This window comes from Mobula hypostoma, chromosome 1, assembly GCF_963921235.1.
Source record: "Mobula hypostoma chromosome 1, sMobHyp1.1, whole genome shotgun sequence".
NCBI classification, from domain to species: domain Eukaryota; kingdom Metazoa; phylum Chordata; class Chondrichthyes; order Myliobatiformes; family Myliobatidae; genus Mobula; species Mobula hypostoma.
This window is the reverse complement of record NC_086097.1, coordinates 149282785-149309876: the sequence shown is the minus strand read 5'-3', so window position 1 is coordinate 149309876 and position 27092 is coordinate 149282785. Positions and strand designations below refer to the sequence as shown.

The window sequence follows — 27092 nt, the reverse complement described above, 5'->3', positions numbered from 1 at the left end:
TTAAAAACGAAGACGAGTATTTCATTTTCTTATGAAAATGCAAACTTACTTCTGGATAACACCTGCTGGATTTTGTGGCGATCAATCAAAACACTGACACCTTTCCAGGAGCTTAGGTGGCATCCCAAACATAGAGAAAGCATATGAAATTGATAAAGAAAGGTGCCATAATAGCATGAAAAATAGAGAGAAGTGTGTGATTGACAGGCTATGTTGAAAACCTGGTGAGTGCACATTCTCTGTGATGATGGGCAGGAAATGTGAACAAGAGCACCAGGAAGGGAAATGAGTGGTGGAAAGAGGGGTGCAGCTCTGTCAGAAATAGTAAAAACCTAAATTGAAAAGATAATTATCCCAAATTATATCTTCAAACATAGATTTTCCAACACATCATGCATAGTGGGATGTTCTCACAAGAGAACAGATGATGGAGTGTTTCTATTATCAAAAGCACACAAAAATAATAGTCATTTAGTTGAGGTTCAAAAAACAGACACAACTGTCAAACTATTTTATCTCCAAAGCAATGATACCGAAACTAATTATTTGGTACCTATAAAGGTGCTAGTTGTGGGAAATTATTTGGTGCAAATTGACCGCTTTATTTTCTACATTACACATGAAACCACATTTTAAAAATGAGTGTTAAATGCTTTAAAACGCCCTAAAAAGGATGCAAAATACACTTTGCAATTGCAAGTCTGTCTTTCTTTCAAACACCAAAACTTCAAGATGGGAATCCATGAACAAAAATCTTTAGGAATCATGTCCCTCATCTATAGACAGCAATGATCTCCAAGTACCCTTGGCATCTAAATGATCAAGAGCTTACCTGCCCTTTGGCATCTTCTGGCATTGACTTTACATGTATTCGCTTCAGAGACCGTATCACACCATCATAAAACTGCACTGTGTAGGTTCCTGTTAAAAGTCAATGAAAAGAATTAGATCTGGCACGTTCTTAGAGAATACAAGACATAAGTAAGGATTTTATTAGGATACACCTATGCCACAAACTCAGAGCAATATAGCATAGATACAGACCTTTTGGTCAACAAGTCCACACTGACTTCGGTGCCCACCCAGCCAGCACTAATATCCTGTGCTCAACCCATATCCATCAAAGGCCCACACCTCCATGTATCTATGCATCTCTCTAAGTGCTCCTTAAAAGATACTGGACAACGGGGTGACCCATTGGGGCACCCTTTGAGAGAAGGGTAGTGCAGTCTGATGTGACCAGAATGAACATTAAATTTTCCTGAATGCTATTGGTATCGCTTTGCTTTGGAAACTGAAGTAGAAAACCTCAGTTTATTAAAGAAGAACGATGCATAGCAAAGCAAATGTAGCTCCTCCTCATTTAACGAAGGACACTTCTGATGGCACTTCTGGTTTACTGGTAAACTTCTGGTTTACCTGCCACCCTGTGCCTCTTGTCATTCTGGAGACGTGTAGTCCTTTCACCCCCCCTCCCCGCCGTCTCTTCATCTCTTCTGCTGTTTGTTCTTTGTTTCTGATCCTGGAGACGTGCATTTCTCAGCTCCTTTGTCTCTTCTTCTCTCCTCCTTCTGTGCCTGTTTTTGTCATTTTGTCATTCTGGAGATGTGCAGCCCTTTCATTCCCCGTCTCTTCATCTCTTCTGCTGTTTGTTGTTTGTCTCTGATCCTGGAGATGTGCATGCCTCTCCTTCTCTGTCTCTTCTTCTCTCATTTTTTTTGTTCTCTTTGATCCTGGAGTCATGCGGCCCAGTTCTCTCCCTCTCCTTGCGGCCTCCCAATGACGTTTGGCGTCATCTCGTGTCCCTCTTCCCTTTCCAGGCGACATAATTAGGCTGACCTTTTTTTTTTACCATAATGCTGGATAGAAGGTACCAAGCAGTAACACCAAAGGATGCTGATTACTCTTGATGATGTGATTGGCGCTCTCCTAAATGGACGTGATATAGTCACTGCTGTCCTTTGACTGCAGCAAAGGGTTTTATGGTGTCTCGAAGTACGTCATTACAATAAGATTTAGTTATCTCTTACTGATGGGTGGCAGTTCAATCTGTCCCAATCCTGCACATGCTGATGGTGATTAGCAGAATGTGACCCCTCGAAATAGAGCTGCCCTGCCCTTTTGCTCCGGTAGGTGGCGCTGCTGAGGCTGGCCGTGCGCATGCATTGGGCTGTCGCGTCCAGATTTCCATGATGGCGGATCAGTTCTCGGGTGAAAGTGAGCCTGTTGATTTTAGCGAATGAGCAATTTTATACGAATATACAACCCTGAATTTTGCCTGCATTCTGTAAGTTAGCACATTTTAAATCAATTTAACCAAAAAAAGTGCAGCTGCAATGCACTGTTTGCGCTAATTGGAGGTCACAAACAGACAGACAAACAGAGACTTTTAGTAGTATATAGACTATTGCCCTATTTCAAGCATTTCCTCTGACAGCTTGTTCCACATACCCACTATCCTCTGCGTGAAAAGGTTCCTTTCAAATCTTTGCTCTCACCCTAAACCTATGCTCCCTAGTTTTGGACTGCCCTAGGCGGTTACTGTCCATCTCATCTAGGCCTCTCATAATTTTAAACATTTATATGAGGTTACCTCTCATTTTCCTATGTTCCAAGGAATAAAGACTTGGACTGGCCAACCTCTCCATGTAACTCCAACCTTCTAGTCTGGTAAAATCCTTAAATCTATTCTGCACCCTCTACAGTTTAGCCACACCTTTCCTATAACAGTGATCAAAAGTGGACATAGTACTCCAAGTGCAACAATTTCAATTTGAGCAACGCTCTAAAAAAAGACAAGTTATTTGTGGTTTACACACACACAAAATGCTGGAGGAGCTCAGCAGGCCAGGCAGTATCTATGGAGAAAAGTGCAGTCAACGTTTCAGGATTTTCTCTCACTAGTGGCTTACTCTGCTTTATTATTATAATAAGATAAAGGAACATTAATTAGGACACTGAAGAGAATGGACTGTTCAACCTGCAATCATGACAGGGATCTTAAAGGCCTTCTTAACCATCACACAGTTTGAGCTCAGGGTCAGTGACATTCAGCACGGAAAGAGATCCATGGATACAGGCATTACCAGCACATTAAGGAGGATAAATCCACAGAAACTGATTGCATGTATCCTCATACTTTGTGGGAGGTTGAGGTGTTTGCCTCACCATTGGCTACTGAAGTTCTGGAAGATGGCTGATGTTGTCCCGTTGTTTAGGAAGGTAGCAAGGACAAGCCAGGGAACTACAGGCTTGTAAGCCTGATGTTAGTAGTGGGAAAGGTACTGGAAGGAATTCCAAGGGATAGGATCTAGCAGCATTTGGATAGAAAGAGTTTGAATAAGAGGAGGCAGCATTGCTCAGTGTGTGCAAAGTTATGCTGATGGATCTTTTAGTGTTTTTCGAAGAGGTAACCAAAAGGGTAGATAAGAGTAGGGCAGTAGATGCTGCCTATTTGGGCTTTCAAGGCCTTCAGGAAGGTCCAACATGTTCAGCAGTTGTGGAAGGTTAGGTCCCATGGAATCTAGGGGAACTAGCAGATAGATTCAAAAGAGAGAGATAGTTGAAAGTTGTTTCTTAGAATGGAAACCAGTGCCTAGTGGCGTGCCACAGAGGTTGGTGTTGAAACCCTTATTATACGTTATTTATACAAATGTTTTGGATGCGAATACACAAGGCTTGATCAGTAAGTCTGCAGTTGACAGAAAATCAGAAAGTGTTGATAGTGAAGAAAGCTACCATAAATTACAGGGGAATTTTGATCACTTAGGAGAGTCCATTGAGTGGCAAATAGATTCCAATACAAAAAAGTATGCAGTGATGCATTTGGTAAAGTCAAACCAGCATAGGCCTAACACTCAGTGGCCACTTTATTGGGTACACCTCCACACCTGTTCGTTAATGCAAATATCTAATCAGCCAATCATGTGGCAGCAAATCAATCCATAAAACATGCAGACATGGTCAAGAAATAGAGTTGCTATCGAGACCAAGCATCAGAATAGGGAGAAATGTGAACTAAGTGACCCTGACCATGAAATGATAGTTGGTACCAGAAAGTGTGGTTTGAGAATCTCAGAAACTGCTGATCTGCAACAGTCTCTAAAGTTTACAGAGAATGGTGCAAAAGACAAAAACATCCAGTGAGTTGCAGTTCTATGGGCGAAAACACCTTGCTAATGAGGAGTTAGAGGAAAATGGCCAGACTGGTTTAAGCTGACAGGTCTTATTCACCCTGTTAACCAAAAGATGTGGTTAAACTGGAACAAGTACAGAAAAGATTTACAAGGATGTTCAAGGCAAATCACACAAATGCTGGAGGAACTCAGCAGGTCAGGCAGTATCTACGGAATTGAATAAACAGCCGATGTTTTGAGCCGAGATCTTTCATCAGGATCCATTTCATGTTTGTGGTTTACAAGGATGTGGCCAGTACTAGACAGCCTGAATTATAGGGAGAGGTTGACCAGGGCAGGTCTTCATTCATAGAACAAGGAAGAATGAGATGTTGCCTTATAAAGTAATGAGCAGCGTAGATAAGGTGGATGGTAGTAATCTTTTCTGCAGGGTAGGACAGTCCAAAACCAGAGGTCATAGATTTAGGATGATAGGAGAAAGCTTTAAAAAGGATTTGAGAGGAAAACATTTTCACGCAGAGGGTCAGAATCAGGTTTATTATCACCTGCATGTGTTTTGAAATTTGTTGTCTTTGAGGGTGGTGATTATATGGAACAAGCTACCAGAGGAAGTGGTTGAGGCAGGTGCAACAGGAAGCACTTGGAGAGATACAAGGGAGGATGGGACTTAAAGGGACATGTGCCAAACACAGGAAATTACAACTCGAAGGATAGTCACTATGATTGGTGTGGACTCACTGAACCGAAGGGCCTATTAGTTTTATTGTTCTATGACTCTGGTCCACCTAGTCTATGGCTGACCCATCAACTGCCTATTTTTCAACTTATACAAATTTTACATTAATCCCATTTTTATTCCCCCATATTCCAACAAGAATTCTTAGTTCATTCTTCCTATAGTTGCAACAACTACAACCAGATTCTATCACTCAATCACATATATTGGACAATTTTCAACCCCCCATACTAATCTATGGGAAGTGGGAAGTAACTGGAGGACATGGGAAATACTACTCCTTCTCCTCCTCCTCCTCCTACTACTCAGGCCTAAGGTGCCGGCGTCAGGCACGATGACGGACTCTCCACTTCTCCCTCTCCATCATCATTGTGTTTAGTTCATCTACATTAGCCGCGCCGCTGTCTTCTAGGAGCGTATTGACATAGTCTTGGGAGGGCGCCCAGGGTTCATCCTCCCATGCTTGGGCTCCCATATGATGACTAGGCTGGCAGGTAGCTCGGGATGGTGTAGACAGTGCCCCAATAGTTGCAGTCTTCTCGCCTCAGTAGGTCGTCATAGAGCTCAACGTTCGTCATATGCTGTTGCCAACTCACATCAAGAGCCATCAGGAGCATTCGTGTATAGCAACCATCTACAGACTTTCGCATAGACTTGCTGAGTGTCCATGTCTCGCATCCGTACGTGAGAATGGACTCTATGACTACTATGAAGATCCTCTTTTTAAGCCTTCTGGTCAGGATCCACTTCCAGACTTCCTTCATGTCATTCATAGCCCTCCAGTGCCTTCCGTATCTTTATGTTCTTCTCCAAACTCATCATTCCTGACCCGAGGTACTTGTAGTCAAAGACTGTCTTAATAGTATAATTATTTACAGTCTTGAGAGTACCTTCGTCGCAGTTAAACGCCATGTACTCATCTTTTTAAGTGTTTAGGTGAAGTCCAACTTTATTGCACTCAATTTCCACTTTTGTCGGTAGCTGCTGTGCTTCCTCCATCTGGTCAGAGAGCAGGACTATGTCATCTGCAAAATCGAGATCTGTGAGCGTAACTGGTCTGACCTTTTCGGTTCGTCCTGGTTTTATGGTAAAACCAAGCTTGTCATGATCTTTGGTAGTTTGATGTAGAGCGTAATCAAGGACGATTATAAAGATGTAGGGTGTCAAGTGTCTCCTTGCAGCACACCAGCTAGGAGCTCGAACACTGCTGTTTCTCCGTCTGGTGATACAACTTCCGCATGGTTGTGGTATAGCTAGACTCTATTGCTCTCAGTAGACAGGCTGGCACTCCGTAAGCTTTCAGGATCTTCAGCATTTTACCTTGGTGAATGGAGTCAAAAGCTTTACAAAAATCAATGTAAGTAAGCACGGTTGGTAGGTTGTTCTTCTTGACTTCCTTGATGATTCTACAGAGACCAAGTATTTGCATTACTGTTGTGCGCTTCTACTGAAAACCATTCGGATCGAATCTTAGTTTAGGGTCAATGGCGGTGCGAATCCTTTTCAAGATTATCCGATTGTTTTGCTTTGCTAAGATGCAGGTCAAGCTGATACCGCGGTAGTTATCTGTCTTTGTGAGGGATCCAGACTTCGGGACTAGGATAATGTTTGAGAGTGACCACCGTTCTGGTTTGTCGCCTTTCATCAGTGCTGTATACATATGTCCAGCAAGATTATGTCCAGGTCGCAGTTCTTCAGGACATCTGGTGGTATCCCATCTGGTCCAGCGCTCCTGCCCTGTTTGAGTGCATATTTGGCCTTCTTCAGTTCCTCAATGGTGAATGGGCCGTCATTGATGTTGACTTGTGTTAGTATCGTGGGTATGTCCTCTTCTTCCGTGATGGTTGGAGGGTTTCCCAGTAGGTTCTTAAAGTGGGTAAGCCATGTCTGGACACAGTCCTCTGCTGTTTTACCACTTATTTGACCTGATGGGGACTTATTCTGTCTGCTGATCTCGTCAACTATGCTTCTGCATGCTGCTTGTCTTCATTAGCAGCTTCTACCTCTCTAATCCTCTCAGCTAGTTCTTCTTCCTTCAGTCGATTGTAGATGGCAAAGAGATTCTTCTTTGCTGTCTGGAACTTGTCTCTTAGCTCTTCTGTTTCGCTCCTTCCAAGTTCGGCATGACAAGCATTGACCACACTTCTTGCTGCGACGACGTCAGGGAGGTACTGATGTTGTGATAGGGAGACCATGCAAACCAGACGACTGCATCCGAGGTCAGGATTGAATCCAGAACTCTAGAGCTGGGAGGCAGCAGCTCTACGAGCTGCTCCACTGTGAAGTCCTAGAATGAGAAAATGAGTTGCTCTTTTCCTCATCCTGCAATGAAAGCTCAAGGTAAATTTATTATCAAAGGACATGCATGTCTACATACACAACCCTGAGATTTGTTTTCTTGCAGGCATAATCCGTAAATCCAAACACCATAATAGAATCAATGAAAAACAACACCCAACAGGATGGACAACCAATGTGCAAAAGAACAAAAAAGAAAAAAGAAAATAAATAAGAAGTAACTATCCAGAACATGAGATGAAGAGTCCTTGAACACAAGTCTATAGGTTGTGCGAGCAATTCTGTGATGGGGCAAGTGAAGTTGAATGAAGTTATACCCACTGGTTCAACAGCCTGATGTTTGAGGGGTAATAGCTGTTTCTGAACCTGGTAGTGAGTCCTGATGCTCCTGTACTTTGTTCCTGATGGCAGCAGTGAGAAGAGAGTATGACTTGAGCGGTGGAGGTCCCTGATGATGGATGCCGCTTTCCTGTGACAGTGCCCCATGTAGATGTGCTCAATGGAGGTGAGAGGTTTACCGTGATGGACTGGGCAATAGCCACTACTTTTTGTAGGATTTTCCGTTCAACGGCATTGGTGTTTCCAAACCAGGCTGTGATGCAACTAGTCAATATATACTCCAATACACATCTATAGAAGTTTGAAAGGTTTTAGATGTCATGCTGAATCTTTGCAAACTTCTAAGGAAGTAGAGGTGTTGCCGTGCCTTCTTTGTAATTGCAATTAAGTGCTGGGCCCAAGACAGGTCCTCTGAAATGATAACACTGAGGAATTTAAAGTTGCTGGCCCTCTCCGCCTTTGATCCCCTGATAAGGACTGGATCATGGACCACCAATGTCCTCCTCCTGAAGTCAATAATCAGCTACTTTGCCTTGCTGACGTTGAACAAGAGGTTGTTGTTGTGGCACCACTCAGCCAGACTTTCAATCTCCGTCTTATATGCTAATTCATCACCACATTTGATTCAGCTAATGACAGTGATGTCGTCAGCAAACTCAAATATGGCATTGGAGCTGTGCTTAGCTACAAAGTCATAAATATAAAGCAAGTACAGCGGGGGCTAAGCACACAGCACTGTGGTGCACCCGTGCTGATGGATATTGTAGAGGAGCTGCTGGGCCAAGCCAAACTGACTGGAATCTGCAAGTGAGGAAATCAAGGATCCAATTGCACAAGGAGGTACTGAGGCCAAGGTCTTGAAGCTTATTGATTAATCTTGAGGGAATGATAGTGTTGACTGCTGAGCTGTAGATGATAAAAATGTACGGTGTCCAGATACTCCAGGGTTGAATGAAGAGCTAATGAAATGGCATCTGCTGTGGACCTGTTTTGCCTGTAGCCATCTATAGTGGATGTAAGTCACTTCTCAAGCAAGAGTTGACATGTTTCATCACCAACCTCTCAAAACACTTCATCACAGTGGATGTAAGTGCCACTGGACGAAAGTCGTTGAGGCAGGTTACTACGTTCTTCTTAGGCACCGGTATGATTGAGGCCTGCTTGAAGCAAGTGGATACCTCAGACTGCCGGAGCATGAGGTTAATGATATTGGTAAACACTCCAAGCAGTTGATCAGCACTGGTCTTTATACTTGGCCAGGTAATACATCTGGGCCAGATGCTTTCTGTGGGTTCACCCTCCTGAAGGATGCTCTCATGGCAACCTCAGAGATTGAAATCACAGGGTCAAATGGGGTTGTGGGAGTTCATGAAGGTTCTTCCATGTTTTGATGGTCAAAGTGAGCATAGAAGGCATGGAACTCATCTGGAAGTGAAACCCTGTTTCACCTATGTCGCTTGATTTCACTTTGTAAGAGCATTCAAGCCCTACCACAGCTATCAAGCATCCTTCATTAATTCAAGATTAGTCTGGAATTGCCAATTTAACCATGAGATGGCTTTCTGGAGATTGCACCTGATCATCTTGCATCTTACTTGGTCGCCAGACCTGAATGCCTCTCATCTGCTCCTTAGCTGATTGCAGATCTCCTGGTTCATGCAGAGTTTCTGGTTGGGAAGACTCAATGATTTTGTGGGGACACGCTTGTCTACAACTGTTTTTTTTTTAAAAACAAAGTTCATGATAACCATGGTGTATTCTTCTTTGCCGACTGCAGCATGCAGTTTTTCAAGTGGCTGATTACAGTCATCCAATGGTGCTATGTGAAATATGCGATCAGGATGACAGAGGAGAACTCTCTTGGTAAATAGAATGGTCGGTACTTGATCATTGTGTGTTCTGGGTCAGGGGTACACAAATATGACAAAACTGTCAAATTGGAGCACACAGATTTTATCATGAAACACCCCCTCCCCCCCCCAACATTTTACCTTTTCTGAATCAGCAGTTAGGTCCGTTGTGTGTATTAAGAACCCCTTGGGACCGATTGCCAAATATGGCATGCAATGTGTAGCCATGCCTCATTAAAACAGAGCACAACAATTTCTCATTTCCCTTCAATACAGTAATCCTGCCCTCAGGCCCTCAATCCTGTTCTCCAGTGATTGCACATTTGCTAACATGATACTGGGTAGAGGGGGCCTCATTCCCGTGTTTATGTCTGGCTTGAAGTCTCCACTCCTGCCTCAATCCTGGCCAAGGTGATGAAACTTCGTCCACTTAAAAGGTCCCACACCTGCTTGCCTGAAAGTTAAAGATATTCGAAATGGTGCAGGTGAACCACAGTAATGTTTTGTGGGGTGCTTACCATGAGAGGTTGTGAAATTAAGTACAACCGCCCTGAGGTAATAGCTGTCAAGTGACCCAGCTAACAATATAGTACTGTGGTGCTAGAAAGTTTGTGAACCCTGCAGAATTTCCTCCATTTCTGCTTAAATATGACCTAAAATGTGATCATATCTTCATGCAAGTCCTAAAACTAGATAAAGAGAACCAAATTAAATAAATAAAACAAAAAACATTACACTTGTTCATTTATTTTTTGAGAAAAATGATCCAAAATTACATGTATTTGCTGGAAAAAGTGTGTGAACCTTTGCTTTCAGTAACTGGTGTGACCCCCTTGTACAGCAATAACTTCAACCAAACATTTCTGGTAATATACTGGTAACACACATTTTAATTCCACATCCCATTCCCATTCTGATATGGCTATCCATGGCCTCCTCTATTGTCAAGATGAAGCGACACTCAGGTTGGAGGAACAACACCTGATATTCCGTCTGGGTAGCCTCCAACCTGATGGCATGAACATTGACTTCCCTAACTTCCGCTAATGCCCCACCTCCCCCTTCGTACCTCATCCGTTATTTATTTATCTTTTATTATAATATTTTTTTTCTCTCTCCTTTTTCTTCCTCTGTCCTTCTCACTATACTCCTTGCCCATCCTCTGGGCTTCCCCCCTCCCCCTTTCTTTCTCCCTAGGCCTCCCATCCGTCCCATGAACCCCTCATATCCCTTTTGCCAATCAACTTTCCAGCTCTTAGCTCCATCCCTTCCCCCTCCTGTCTTCTCCTATCATTTCAGATCACCCCTCCCCCTCCCACTTTCAAATCTCTTACTATATCTTCTTTCAGTTCGTCCTGACGAAGGATCTTGGCCCGATACGTCGACTGTACCTCTTCCTATAGATGCTGCCTGGCCTGCTGTGTTCACCAGCAATTTTTATGTGTGTTGCTTGAAATTCCAGCTCTGCAGATTTCCTCGTGCTTGGTGATACACTGTGTTCGGTGCTCCCAGTGTGGCCCCTTGTAAAACAAGTGCTTCACTGCCTGTACACCTCCTCTCTCACTACCATTCAGGGCCCCAGACAGTCCTTCCAGATGAGGCGACACTTCACCTGTGAGTCTGTTGGGGGTCATATACTGTATTCGGTGCTCCCAGTGTGGCCTCCAGTGTATCGGTGAGCCCCTACGTAGATTGGGAGACAGCTTCGTCAAACACCTACGCTCCATCTGCCAGAACAAGCAGGATCTCCCAGGGGCCACCCATTTTAATTCCACTTCCCATTCCCATTCTGATATGTCCATCCACTGTCGGGATAAGGCCATACTTAGGGTTGGAGGAACAATACCTTATGTTCTGTTTAGGTAGCCTCCAACCTGACGGCATGAACATCAACTTCTCAAACTTCCAGTAATGCCTCCACCACCTGCTCCCCCTTCACCACTTCCCATCCCCTCTCTCATGTTATCTCCTTGCTCACCCATCACTTTCCTCTGGTGCTCCCTCCTCTTTCTTCTTTCTTTCATGGCCTTCTGTCTCTTTCACCAATCAACTTCCTAGCTCTTTGCTTCATCCCTCCCTCTCTAGGTTTTACCTATTGCCTGTTTCTCTCTCCCCTCCTTCCATCTTTCAAACCCACACCTCAGCTTTTTTTCTCCAGTCCTGCCAAAGGGTTTCCGCCTGAAACCCATCAACTGTATTTTTTTCCACAGATACTGTCTGGCCTGCTGAGTTCCTTCAGCATTTTGTTTGTGTTGCTCGGATTTCCAGCATCTGTAAATTTTCTCTTATTTCTGGTAACCTGGACAAATTTTAGGCCATTCTTCCTTACAAAACTGCTTCAACTCTGAGATGTTGGTAGGCTTCCTTGCATGAACTGCTTGTTTCAGGTCCTTCCACAACATTTCTATAGGATTAAGATCAGGACCTTGACTTTGCCATTCCAAAACACAAATTTTCTTTTTTTTTAAACCATTCTGTTGTTGATTTACTCATGTCTTTCAGATCATTGCCTTGTTGCATTATCCAACTTCTATTAAGCTTCAGGTGATGGCCTGCTACCCTGACATTCTCCTGTAAAATGTCTTGATACAATTTTGAATTCATTGTTCCCTCAATGATTGCAAGCTGTCCAGGCCCTGAGGCAGCAAAGAAGCCCCAAATCATGATGATCCTTCCATCATACTTCACAGTTGGGATGAGCTTTTGGTGTTGCTGTACAGTGCCCTATTTCCTCCAAACATAGCAATGTGCATTTCTGCCAGAAAGTCCAACTTTTGTCTCATCGATCCACAGAACGTTGTCACAGAAGCATTGAAGGGCATCCAGGTGGTCTTTTGCATACTTGAAAGGTGCAGCATTGCTTTTTTGTTGGAGATCAGTGGTTTCCTCCTTGGTGTCCTTCCATGAACACTATTCTTATTCAGTGTTGTTCTTATAGTGGACACATGAACAGAGACTTTAGCTAGTTCTAGAGATTTCTGCAGGTCTTTTGCTGTTATCTTTGGGTTCTTTTTCACCTCCTTCAGCATTGCACGTTGTGCCCTTGGTGTAATCTTTGAAAGACGCCCACAACTAGGGAGAGCAGCAATTCCCTCCACTTGCAGACAATTTCTCTTATTTACTGTGGACTGATGAACACTCACGTCTTTAGAAATGCTTTAGTACACTATGTATGTACACAGTGTACACAGTAGCCTTTTCCGGCTTCATGCATCTCTACAATTCTTCTGCTAAAGTCCTCTGAAAGTTGTTTTGATCGAGGCATGTTGCACATAAACAGATCTTTCTTGAAAAGAGCAGTTTCTGCCAGTAACCTGACTTTGTACGCCCTTTTCTTAAAAAAAGAGGGCAGAGCACCTCTACAACTCACACTTTCAATCTCATCTCACTGACTGAAACACCTGACTCCAAAAAGCTTTTGTAGAAGGCATCACCCCAGAACTTCACATACTCATTCCAAGAAATACATGTAATATTGGATCATTTTCTCAAAAATAAATGAACAAGTACAATGTTTGTGTGTTATTTATTTAATTGGATTCTCTTTATCTAGTTTTAGGACTTACGTAAAGATCTGATCACATTTTAGGCCATATTTAAGCAGAAATAAAGAAAATTCTACAAGGGTCACAAACTTTCTAGCACCACTGTAAAAAAAAGAAATAACATTACCAATGTGGTTCAGGTTCTAGTCGTTAAGTTGGTACAAATATTTAAATTAGCAACATTCATACCCTTATTTGGAGAACAGACACATGGACTTGTAACTCAGTGGAAACAGAACTTTCATTAGAGATTGGAAACAGATAAATATTCTTTACACCTACCCTCCTCATTGATGTATTCTATTTTGGCAGGATAGTAACGACAATCTGTCCAACGAGCCAGAACTTCATCTCCTTTTTTGAAATCCTGTATAGGGGAAATATTTTTACCTCAGTTTTCATAAATGAATGAGTTATCTTTGGAACTGAATCCAAAAAGGTTTGCTCCTCTCCTATTTTCTTTAAATTTTAAAATAAATAACTTGATAAAGTTTTACTGAAATTTGTCACACCCTGGGCAACACATTCATATGCTCAACCTTTTGCCCAATTCCTATATCATGTTTGTGAAACACTGCACAAAACTCTTTAGTTAGCTCTCACTGAATGACATGAAGGGAGAAGAAACCATCTGTATACAGCAATAAATGGGAGAGATAGTGAGCTATCAGAGCAACCATAACAAGAGGAAGCTGCAGAGAAGAAAAGGCTGCAATGGACTGTACAATGGAATAAAAGGTACCCAAGTACATTCAGGGAGAAAGCTGCATTTATATAGCTGTTTTCATATCGCCATATGTTCAAGACCCCTTTGTAGCACTGCACAAATGTGAAATACTGAACTTCGTGATAAGGTTTGCTGCAATCTCCTGATTGTGCTTTCCCATTAGGCAATCTCAATGGTGAAACAGGAGTTTGCTGTGATCCCCAGGACTTTCACAGAAGAATTTGTTTTTAGATCCAGCAGAAGGTTATGGCTGACAAAAATCTGCAACATATCCATTTAAATTTGGCAGAGGGATGGGAACTGGAGTAACAGAGCTGTGTGCATGAGGCAGTTGGTTTACAAACAGAGGCAGTGTGTATTGAGACTGTTATCAATGAGAGGCTGAAGATAGAGTAAAATTTCAGGGAAAAGGATGGGTTGCAATTTAAAAAGCAGACAATATCGAAAAGGGCGTATATAGAACTGAAGGTGTTATACTTGAATACGTGCAGTATATGGAATAAGATTGATGAACTTGTAGCACCGTTACAGATTGACATGCAAGATGTTGTGGGCATCACTAAATTGTGGTTTTAAGAAGATTATAGCTGGAAGCTTAACATCCAAGGATATACATTGCATCAAAAAGACAGGCAGGTAGGCAGATGGGGTTGGCTTGGCTCTGCTGGTAAAAAAAAATGAAATCAAATCATTAGAAAGAGGTGACATAGGGTCAGAAGGTACAATAACATTGTGGGTAGAGCTAAGGAACTGCATGGGCAAAAAAGACCCTAATGGGAGTTATATACAGATCCCTAAAATAGTAGTAAAGATATGATCTACAAATTACAATGGGAGATATAAACTGCATGCCAAAAGGTCAATGTTATGATAGCTATGGCGAATTTCAATATCAGAATTAGGTTTATTATCACCGGCATGTGTCGTGTAATTTGTTAACCTAGCATCAGTTCAATGCAATACATAATATAGAACAAAAAAAACACAAAATAATAAGTAAATCAATTATAGTATACGTATATTAAATAGATTAAAATTGTGCAAAAAAACAGAAATAATATATATTAAAAAAGTGAGGTAGGGTCCAATGTTCAACGTCCATTTAGGAATCGGACGGCAAAGGGAAAGAAGCTGTTCCTGATTCGCTGAGTGTGTGCCTTCAGGCTTCTGTACCTGCTGCCTGATGGTAACAGTGAGAAAAGGACATGCCCTGGGTGCTGGATGTCCTTAACAATGGACGCTGCCTTTCTGAGATACCGCTCCTTGAAGATGTCCTGGGTACTTTGTAGGCTAGTACCCAGGATGGAGCTAACTAGATTTATAACTCTCTGCAGCTTGTTTCGGTCCTGTGCAGTAGACCCCCTCCATACCAGACAATGATGCAGCCTGTCAGAATGCTCTCCACAGCTTGAATTTCCAGCATCTGCAGAATTCCTGTTGTTTATATCTATAGAAGTTTTTGAGTGTATTTGTTGACATACCAAATCTCTTCAGACTCCTAATGAAGTATAGTCGCTGTCTTGCTTTCCTAATAACTGCATCTATATGCAGAGAGATTGGCAAAATCAGGTTGGTGCTGAATCCCAAGAGGGAGAATTTCTAGAAGGCCATTGAGATGGCTTTTTAGAGCAGCTTGTGGTTCAGCCCACTAGGGGATCACCTATTCTGGATTGGGTGCTGTGCAATGAACCAGAATCGATTAGAAAGCCCAAGGTGAAGGAGCCCTTATGGGCCAGTGATCCTAATAAGATAGAATTCACAATGCAATTTGAGAAGGAGAAGCTAAAGTCAGATGCATCTGTATTACAGTGAAGTAAAGGGAATTCCAGAGGCATAAGAGAGAAGTAACCAAAATCAACTGGAAAAGAACAATGGCAGGAATGACAGCACAGCAGCATTGGCTGAATTTTCTGGAAGCAATTCAGAAATCATAGGATATATACACCCAAAGAGGAAGAAGCATTCTAAAGACAGATGACACACCCATGGCCAAAAAGAGAAGTCCAAGCCAACATAAAAGCCAAAGAGACATATAATAGAGCAAATATTAGTGGGAATTTAAGAGGATTGGAAAGCTTTTAACAACCAACAGAAGGCAACAGAAAATGTCTGAAACAAGGAAAAGAAGAGAATATGAAGGTAAGCTAGACAATAACATTAAAGAAGATACCAAAAATTTTCTCCAGGGTAAAAGAGGTGAGAGTAGATATCGGACCACTGGAAAATGATGCTGGGGAGGTAGCAATCAGGGACAAGGAAATGGCAGATGAACTGAAAAAGTATTTTGCATCAGACTTCACTGTGGAAGACACCAGCAGTATGCTGGAATTTGAAAGTGTCAGGGAGTAGAAGTGTGTGAAGTTACCATTACTACAGAGAAGGTTTTTGGAAAACTGAAAGTTCTCAAGGTAGATAAGTCACCTGGACCAAATAGTATACACCCACAGGTTCTGAAAGAGGTGGCTAAGGGGATTGTGGAGGCATTAGTAATGATTGTTCAAGAAACAACTGATTCTGACATCTTTCAGGGGGAATGGAAAATTGCAACTGTCACTCCACTCTTCCAGAAAGGACAGAGGCAGAAGAAAGGAAATTACAGGCCAGTTAGTCTTACCTCAGTGGTTGGGAAGATGTTAGAATCGATTGTTAAGCATGTAGTTTTGGGGTACTTAGAGGCACATGATAAAATGAGCCACAGTTAGCATGGCTTCCTTAAGAGAAAATCCTGCCTGACAAATCTGTTAGAATTCTTTTAAGAAATAACAAGTAGGATAGATGAAGAAGAATCGGAGAATGTTGTGTAACTGGATTTTCAGAAGCCCTTTGAAAAAGTGCCACCTTAACATGTTAAGTGGCCATGGTATTACGGGAAAGATATAAGCATGGAAAAAAGCATTGGTTGATTGGCTGGAGACAAAGAGCGGGAATAAAGGGAACTTTACTGGTTGGCCGCCAATGACTAGTGGTGATCCACAGGGGTCTGTGTTGGGACCACTTCTTTTTACGTTGTATGTCAATGACTTGGATGATGGAATTGATGGATTTGTGGCCAAATTTGTGGAGGATATGAAGATAGTTGGAGAGGTAGGTAACTTTGAGGAAGTTGGCTATAAAATAACTTGGACAGATTTGGAGAATGAACAAAGAAGTGGCAGATGGGATACATTGTTGGGAAGTGTACAGTCATGCACTTTGGTAGAAGAAATAAAAGCTTATGCTATTTTCTAAAAGGAGAGAAAATTCAAAAATCTGAGGTGCAAAGGGTCTTGGAAGTGCTCATGCAGGATTCCCTAAAGGTTAATTTGCAGGCTGAGTTGGTGCTGAGGAAGGCAAATGCGATGTTAATATTCATTTTGAGAGGACTACAATATAAAAGCAAGGATGTAATGTTGAGGCTTTATAAAGTACCGGTGAGGTTTCACTTTTAGAGTATTGTGAGGAGTTTTAGGCCCCTCATCCAAGAAAAGATGTGCTGACATTAGAGTGCTCAAGGAGGTTCACAAAAATGATTCCAGGATTGAAGGACTTATCATATGAGGAGTGTTTGATGACTCTGGGCCTCTACTCACTGGAATTCAGAAGAATGAGGGGGTGACCTTATTGAATGTTAAAGGACCTCGATAGAGTGCACGTGGAGAGTATGTTTCCTATGGTGGGGGAGTCTAATACCAAAGGATACAGCCTCAGAAGAGAGGGACATACTTTTAGAATGGAGATGAGGAGAAATTTCTTTAGCCAGAGAGTGGTGAACCTGTAGAATTATTTGCCACAGGTGACTGTGGAGGCCAAGTCATTGGGTATCAAGCAGACTTTGATATATTCTTGATTAGTCAGGGCATGAAAAGATATGGGGAGAAGGCAGGAGATCAGCGCTGAGAGGGAAAATGGATCAGCCATAATGAAAAAGCAGAGCAGACTCAATAGGCCAAATGGCCTAGTTCTCTTATGGTCTTAAATGAGGACAACAGAGATATCAAGTGATTTTTCTTTTTGAAAAAGATGCTATTTGCATTTGTTTTAATCTACACATGTTTAATCATTTTATTCTATCTTTTGACACTTTCTCCTCCTTGAACAGTCCGTGAACACTATCTTGTAATACTTTAGTTTGCATTAATTTTGTCCTTGCATTTTAGTGCTGCCACAAAACAACATGCAGTATTTACCCCCCAACAGGAAGTTTTCATGTTTTATTGTTTTACAGCATTGAATCACAATGGATTTAATTTGGCTTTTCAACACTGATCAACAGAGAAGACACTTTCGTGTCAAAGTGAAAACAAATTTCTACAAATTGTTCTGAATTTATTACAATTATTAATCACAAAATAATTGCTTGCATAATTACTCATCCCTTCAAGTCTGTATTTAGTAGATGTATCTTTGGCAGTAAATACAGCCTTGAGTCTGTGTGGATAGGTCTATCAGCTTCGCACATCTGGACACCGCAATTTTTCCTCATTCTTCTTTACAAAACTGATCAAGCTCTGTCAGATTGCATGGGGATCTTGAGTGAAAAGCCCTTTTCAAGTCCAGTCACAAATTCTCAATTGGATTGAGGTCTGGACTCTAACTTGGCCACTCCAAGACATTAACTTTGTTGCTTTAAGCCAGCCCAGTGTAGCTTTGGCTTTATGTTTAAGGTCACTGTCTTGCTGGAAATCAAATCTTCTCCCAAGTCACAGTTCTCTTGCAGACTACATCAGGCTTTCCTCCAGGATTTCACTGTATTTTGTTGCATTCATTTTACCCTTTACCTTTACAAGTCTTTCAGGGCCTGCTGCAGTGAAGCATCCCCACAGCATGATGCAGCCACCACCATGCTTCACAGTAGGGATGATGTGTTTCTGATGATGTGCGGAGTTTGGTTTACACCAAACATAGCGTTTAATCTGATCACCAAAAAGTTCAATTTTGGTTTTATCAAACCATAGAACCTTCCTCTAGCTGACTTCAGTCTCCCACATGCCTTCTGACAAACTCTAGCCGAGATTTCATGTGAGCTTTTTTCAACAGTGGCTTTGTCTTTGCCACTCTCCCAGAAAGCTGTGACTGGCGAAGCACAGTTATTGTATGTGCAGTCTCTCACATCTCAGCCACTAAAGCTTGTAACTCCTCCAGAATTGTCGCAGATCTCTTGGTGGCCTCCCTCACTAGTCCTCTTCTTGCACGGCCACTCAGTTTTTGAAGATAGCCTGCACTAGGCAGATTTACAGCTGTGCCATATTCTTTCCATTTCTTGATGATTGACTTACTCCAAGGGACATTCAGTGACTTGGAAATTTTCTTGCATCCATCTCCTGACCTGTGATTTTCAACAACCTTTTCATGGAGTTTCTTGGACTGTTCTTTTGTCTTGCCATGGTATAGTTTTAGTCAGGACACTGACTCACCAGCAGTTGGATCTTCCAGATACAAGTGTAATTTTACTACAATCAATTGAAACACCTTGACTGAACAAGGGTGATCTCCATTTAACTAATTATGTGACTTCTAAAACCAATGGCTGCACCAGTGATGATTTGATGTGTCATATTAAAGGGGGTGAATAGGTATGCAAGCAATTATTTTGTGTTTTATATTTGTAATTAATTTAGATCACTTGTAGAGATGTGTTCTCACTTTAACACAAAAGAGTTTTTTTTTCTATTGATCAGTGTCAAAAAAGCCAAATTAAATCCACTGTGAATCAATACTGTAAAACAATAAAACATGAAAACTTCCGGGGGGGTGGGGTAAATACTTTTTACAGGCACTGTATTTTACGTAAAATATCAGTGACAATTTTGATTGTTTACTTTGGAAAAAAGTACAACATTTATTTTAACTGTTTAACTTTCAAAGACATTCAAAAACAATGAAAAGGTTTGACAGCTTTGACAGGTAGTAAGGAGTTTATCCATTTGTTAAAGGCTCCAGAAGTGCTTCATAGGTAAAGGCATATTCAGGTCCAACTACCCTACCTGGTCATATCACTCAAAACCCTAATATCACTTACGGCCTTAGCAACTGGTGCCAGGGAACACTCTGCAAGCAAAATTGGCCTTATGTAGATGTGGAACAAGCAAATTCAAGACAGTTGCAACTCCAAACAACATGCGTGGTCTGCAAATCCCAGCAAAACAGTTAACTTGTAATTGGTATAATCAGCTGCGATATTCAGAATTTCTGACTTGCCCTCTGATTGCCAAATTTACAGTTAAACAGGTCGAATTTGAAAGATGGAAGCTTCAGGTGCAATTGCCAGTTTCCAGTTGAAAGATCTGGAACCTTTTTTAAAAAATTTTGTAGACTGTCATAAGTTGATGAGAAAAAAATGGGATGACCAGCAACAACTATTTCCTCAAGTAATTCTATTACACAATCCACAATGTTTGGTTAAAAAAATGTCCACTGGCAACCTAAACTTATTCAGGAAGGAATCAACTTGGGGCAAATTATCTAAATTCAAAGCTTTCACTCACTATAATCTCTTCCTCATCTTTAAGTGCTTCTTTTTGTACTGAGTTCCCCTCAAGAGGTCGTAGGCGATGACTGTCCCAGTAAATCCATTCATCATACCGATGGCTCCATCTCTCGAAGTGGATCAGCAATTTTCCTTGCTCATAGTCAATCTTTTCGATCCGTGATGTATACCTCCAGGTGAAATAACACAGACAACAGATAACATGATAATTATGAAACAAATCAATGCAAATTGATTCTTCTTCATGATCAGCTCCCAACTGAATTTGAACCAAAGGCTACCATCATAAATTCACGTGCAAGTCTTTCTCCAAGTAACTCTTCTGACTGGAATAGCATCAATGAACTAAAGAATCAAGATCAATTCTTTCTCATGTTTGCTCAGTGGAAATTCACTGGCATAATAGTAACACAGATAGAACCAACTCAGTTAAAGAGAATAAAAAATACAACATGTACAGCAAACCTTAGAAATAGATTCCTCAATGGACATGGAACTGTGGCAAAGAGACACAGGAGGTCAGTGACTAATTCAAATGCCATTCCTCATTGTTAAATAGACCATGAAATTTTCCAGTATGATTGTATGTGAAGCAAGTGGCAAAGGACCAGAATTGCTTTCAACATTATTTAATCCGAATCTTGCAGAATCACTGCTTCCAAAAAGGGAATGGGTAAAACATTTATTACTTATTTTACCATCAATTATACTTCTCTCAACATTATTTTCATTTCCGCCCATAATTAACAGCACTATAATTATTACATCATTTACTTGAATGGAAAACAAAATCAATATTTTAATTCTAAGATGAAAAACAAAGATAACAATTTTGATCGCTTGAAATGTTGCATGATATTACTCAGCTCAAAGATTATGTTTTTAAATAATCCTCTCAATTCTGCAGAATCCACATATCAATACATGAAGGACATCAACTGGTTCATCAGTGTGTGTCATCAAAAGTAGGCTGTTAAAACTTCTGTGGAGTTCAGTTTTATTTGTAATTCAGATAATGAACAAGTTCATGCCTCTGTGCAGAAAGACTCAAACCACATCTAGGATTGGGTTTATTTTTAAGTAGCAGCATTTATTCCACAGAAATACAGGAAAATTATCTCTGATAAAGGAGAGCAAAATAACTCCTTTCTGGACTCTTTCTCAACCGAGACAAACATTAAAGACCAAACTTTCTATGATTGTATCTTGTCAACAACACAACTGAGCTTGTCTTCAGGCCACACAGCATCCTAGCACAGATATACCACAGTTCAATCAATTGCCAAGGCAATTTCTATTTTATTCATTTTTCAACATATGGCATTCATGGTAAGGCCAACATTTATTCCCTATCCTAACAAGCTTTGAAAAAAGTGGTGGAGAGCATCTACTACCCTGGTAAAGGTACTCCATAGTGCTCTTGGAAAGAAGTTTTCCAAGATGTAGACCCCATGATAAAGGAGGAACAGCAATACATTTCCAAGCTAGAATGGTTTACATCTTGGAGGTGAACCTGAGGTGATTGTGCTCCCATGAATTTGCTGCCTTTGACCTTCTTGGTGGCTCAAAAAGGGTTATCAGTACCTTCCCAAAGACAAGCAGACATTACCTTTTAAGTGATGTCTAAATTCTGAGAATGTATCTTTAAAAACAACTTGAACAAAAGGAACACAGTTTAGGAGAATTCAATTTGGACTTGCTCTTACTGTGCATGAAACACCTAGATTTGTTGAGTCCTGCTTCATTCAAAAAAGTGTTTTTTGCAGTAAAGAGGTAAGAAACAGATAAAAGTCAGACAGATTACAGCACAGGAATGGGCCCCATCGACCAATAATGTCAATGCCAATCTTTCAGCTATATATATTAATCCCAGGCCCTCATCTTGTCTCTGGAGCAACCGGATAGTAAAGACACCTTCCTTAGACTATTAGTTAACAGCTCAACCTTTAATACCATAATTCCAAGCAAACTCATATCCAAAATCCTAGATACAGGACTCAACAACTCCTTTTGCAACTGGATCCTTAACTTCCTGACCACAATGTAAGAATAAGCTGAACGCCATCAGAATTAACACTGGTGCCCCACAAGATTATATCCTCAGCACTCAAACTCAGCTCCCTGTACACTTATGACTGTGTGGCCAGATTCTGCTTTAATGCCATCTACAAGTTTGCAAATGACACTTAATAGAGAAATAGAGAACCTAGTTGTATGGTGTCATGACAACGATCTTTTCCTCAGCTTAATATAGCAAATGCTCTTCCCATGACAGCAAGAAATTGCACAAATTTGTGGACACAGCTCAATACATATGGAAATCAGCCTCCCCTCCATGGACACCACCTACACTTGATAAGCAGCCAAATTAATCAAAGACACCTCCACCTTGGTCAATGGGCGCAGAAGATAGAAAAGCCTGAAAGCGTGCACAATCTAGCTCAAGAGCAGCCTCTATCCTGCCGTTACAAGACTGCAGGACAAAAATCCATCTTGTACAATAAAATGGATTCTTGACCTCAGAATCTACCTCATTATGACCTTGCAACTTATTTGTCTGCCTGCATTGCTCTTACTCTGCAACAGTAACACATTATTCTGCATTAATATTATCTTCCTTTGTACTATCTCTATGCAGTGTTCAAGGGAAATTATCTGTATGGCCAGCATGCAAAACAAAGATTTTCACAGTACCTCAGTACATGTGACAGTTATAAACCAAATTACCATTTGCTCTCATCTGGTGCGTATCCTTCCAAGTCTTGCCTATTTAAGTGCATATCTAAATGTTTCAACAGTGACTGTACATGACTCTAAGACCTCTTTGGCAGAATTCCAGATTTCAACCTCACTGTGTTATGAAACTTTCCTTTCAGACACCTTTTAAAATTCCTTCCTCACACTGTGTCGTCTTTTTTCATATCCTATCATGGAAAGAAAATTCTGACTACGTAATGTACCTATACCTCTTACAATTTTAAATACCTTTCTCAGATCACCATTGCTCCAGGGAAAAATAGCCTATTCGTTCTCTCCACATAACTACAAACAGCATACTGGTGAAACTCTTCTGCACTCTCTTCAGCACAACCACATTTTCCCTCATGTGGCAACCAGTGTTTAGTAAAGTTGAAACACATGTCCCATCTTTTATATTGCATGTCCAATGTATGAAGGCAAGCATGCCATATGCCTCTTTTGCCACACTGTCAACTTCTGTTGGAACTTCCAGAAAACTAAAGACCTCTGACTTCTGAAGTCCCTTTTGTTCATCACCATTCATCTACAACTGGAGATTAAAAAAGGCAATGTTATGGTAGCCATAGGAGACAGCAATATGTTGGTAGACCGGGAAAATTAATTTGGTGCTGGATCCCAAAATACGGAATTTGTAGAGTGCTTAAGTCAGCTTTTTAGGTTGAGCGCATGAAGGAAAAGGCAATTCTGTGCTTCATGTTGTGCAATAAACCAGATTTGATTGTGAAGCTTAAGACAAAGGAATTCTTAGGAGACACTGCTCATATTATGATAGAAATCACTCTACATTTTGAGGGGGAGAAACTAAAAATCAGATATATCAGTAACACAGTTGAGCAAAGTTAACTACAAAGGCAAAGGTAACTATAGAGAGCAGCTGCCCCACACTGATTAGACAGAGATATTAGCAGAAATAATGGTAGAGCAGCAATGGCAGGAGCTTCTGAAAGCAATTTCGAAAACACAGGATCATTTAATCACAATTAAGCACTCTAAAGGAAGGATTACACAACCATGGCTGACAAGGGAAGTCAAAGGCAGCACAAAAGCAAAGCAAAGGGTATACAATATTGCAAAAGGTAGTGAGAAATTAAAGAATAGAGAAGTTTGTAAAAAACCAACAGAAGGCAATTAAAAAAGCAATAAGGGGAGAAGAGATTAATTATGAACGTAAGCTAGCTAATAATACAGAAGAGGATAACAAAGGATTTTCCAGATACATATAGTACAACAGAGGCATGAGTGGAACCAATGGAAGCAGCAATAGGAACAAGTAAATCGCAGACAATGTGAATAAGTATTTTGTGTCAATCTTCATTATAGAAGATAGCAGCAACTTGCCAGATTCCTGACGGTTGGGAGGCAGAAGCGAGTGTGGTCGCTATTACTACGGCGAAGGTGCTTAGGAAGCTGAAAGGTCTGAAAATGAGTAAGTCACCTGGACATGACAAACTATAACCCAGGTTTGTTGACAAGATTGTGGAGGCATTAGTAGTGATCTTTCAACAATCAGCTGATTCTACAATGGTTCCAGAGGACTGGAAAGATGCAAAAAAAAAGTCACTCCACTAAGAAAGGAGGGAGACAAAAGACAGGAAATTATAGGCCAATTAGGCTGATTTCAATGGATTTTAAAGTCCATTTTTAAGGATAAGGTTTTGAGGTACAGGAATCACAGAATAAAATAGGCCAAAGTCAGCATGGATTCCTCAAGGGGAGATTTTGCCTGACAGGTCAGTTAGAATTCTTTGAGGAAGTAACAATCAGAATAGACAATCAACAGATTTGTTTACTAAGATTTTAGAAGGCATTTAAAGTGTTGCACATGAACTTGCAAAACAAGATAGAAGTCCATGGTATTACAGGAAAAGTACTCGAATGGACAGCAGATCAACTGACTGGCAAAAGGCAGTGTGGGAATAAGGGGGAGGGGTTCTTCGCTGGTTGGCTGCCAGTGACTAGTGGTGGTCCCCAGTAGCCTGTGTGAGTTTCCTTTCAAGTGTTATGACATGGATGGCAGTATTGGATTTACAGCCAAGTTTGCATATGATATAAAGATAGCTGGAAGGGCAGGTAATGTTGAGGAAGCAGGGAGTCTACAGAAGGACTTAAACATTTTGGGACAATGGACAGAGCGTGACAGATGGGAAGTGCATGGTCACTCTCTTCAGTAGAAGGAATGAAGGCGTAGATTATTTTCTGAGTCTTTAAAACCACAGGTCAGACCACAAAAGTATCGAGAGAAGTTCTGGTATCAAGGGAGGGCATTGGAGAGTGTCCAGAAGAGGATTACAACTATAATCTTAAGATGCAAGAGTTAATGCATTAGGAGTGTTTGAAGGCTCTCTGGAGTTTAGAAGGATGAGAAGGATCTCACCGAAACTTTCTGAACATTCAAAGATCTGGATAGAATGCACATGCAGAGGCTGTTTCGAGCACTGCGAGAGTCTCAGACCAGAAGGCACAGCCTCTGAATAAAACGATTTCCCTTTAGAACAGAGATGAGGAGGAATTTCTTTAAGTCAGAGAAAAGTGAGTCTGTGGAATTCATTGCCGTGAAGGCCAAATCATTAGGTATATTTAAAGCAGAGTTTAATAACTCTGGGGAGAACCAGTGGATGTGGTATATTTGGATTTTCAAAAAGCTTTTGACAAGGTCCCACTCAGGAGATTAGTGTGCAAACTTAAAGCACACAGTATTGGGGGTATGGTATTGACGTGGATAGAGAATTGGTTGGCAGACAGGAAGCAAAGAGTGGGAATAAACGGGACCTTTTCAGAATGGCAGGCAATGACTAGTTGGGTACCGCAAGGCTCAGTGCTGGGACCCCAGTTGTTTACAATATATATTAATGACTTAGAGGAGGGAATTAAATGCAGCATCTCCAAGTTTGCGGATGACACGGAGCTGGGTGGCAGTGTTAGCTGTGAGGAGGATGCTAAGAGGATGCAGGGTGACTTGGATAGGTTAGGTGAGTGGCAAATTTATGGCAGATGCAATTTAATGTGGATAAATGTGAGGCTATCCACTTTGGTGGCAAGAACAGGAAAACAGATTATTATCTGAATGGTGGCCGATTAGGAAAAGGGGAGGTGTAACGAGAGCTGGGTGTCATTGTACACCAGTCATTGAAAGTGGGCATGCAGGTACAGCAGGCGGCGAAAAAGGCAAATGGTATGCTGGCATTCATAGCAAGAGGATTCGAGTACAGGAGCAGGGAGGTACTACTGCAGTTGTACAAGGCCTTGGTAAGACCACACCTGGAGTATTGTGTGCAGTTTTGGTCGCCTAATCTGAGGAAAGACATTCTTGCCATAGAGGGGGTACAAAGAAGGTTCACCAGATTGATTCCTGGCATGGCAGGACTTTCATATGATGAAAGGCTGGATCGACTAGGCTTATACTCTCTGGAATTTAGAAGATTGAGGGGGGATCTGATTGAAACGTATAAAATTCTAAAGGGATTAGACAGGCTAGATGCAGGAAGATTGTTCCCGATGTCGGGGAAGTCCAGAACGAGGGGTCACCGTTTGAGGATAAAGGGGAAGCCTTTTAGGACCAAGATGAGGAAAAACTACTTCACACAGAGAGTGGTGAATCTGTGGAATTCTCTGCCACAGGAAACAGTTGAGGCCAGTTCATTGGCTATATTTAAGAGGGAGTTCAATAAGGCCCTTGAGGCTAAAGGGATCAGGGGGTATGGAGAGAAGATAGGTATAGGGTTCTGAGTTCGATGATCAGCCACGATCGTACTGAATGGCAGTGCAGGCTCGAAGGGCCGAATGGCCTACTCTTGCACCTATTTTCTATGTTTTTATAAGTTTCATAATTAATAGGGCTACAGGGAAAAGGCAGGAGAACAGGGTTGAGAGGGAATAATAAATCTGCAACGATTGAATGCTGGAGCAGATTCAATGACTCAAAAGTCTTATGTTGTATTCTTTAATATTCTGCCATTTATTATACCTGACCTACTCTTACCTGGATTCTCAAAATGCATCACCTTGCATTCGTTCGGATTAAATTCCATCTGTTAATGCTCCAACCCAACTTTTCACTTGACCTATATTCTACCTTTGACCAAGTTCCCTACCCCAAACACCACCAACTTTTATGTCATCAGCAAGCTTATTAAACATGCCTCGTACATTCATATCCAAATCGTTGATATAGCAAAACAACAAGAGTCTTTATGCTTATCCCACTACCATACACATTGCATGCCTGTGCATATGCA

General features: G+C 41.3%; 1 protein-coding gene across 6 annotated transcripts in view; it reads right to left on the bottom strand.

Annotated features, from left to right (window-relative positions):
- phf20l1 (PHD finger protein 20 like 1) overlaps window positions 1-27092 on the bottom strand; it is a 121100-nt gene that overhangs the window by 81805 nt on the left and 12203 nt on the right. For all 6 annotated transcript variants that reach the window (XM_063057782.1, XM_063057773.1, XM_063057755.1 and 3 more), the window contains 3 exons: window positions 20096-20267; window positions 13187-13271; window positions 833-921 (listed from right to left, as the gene is read on the bottom strand). In XM_063057782.1, coding sequence (XP_062913852.1) covers window positions 833-921; window positions 13187-13271; window positions 20096-20267 — 346 coding nt within the window. The remainder of the gene's footprint in view (window positions 1-832; window positions 922-13186; window positions 13272-20095; window positions 20268-27092) is intronic.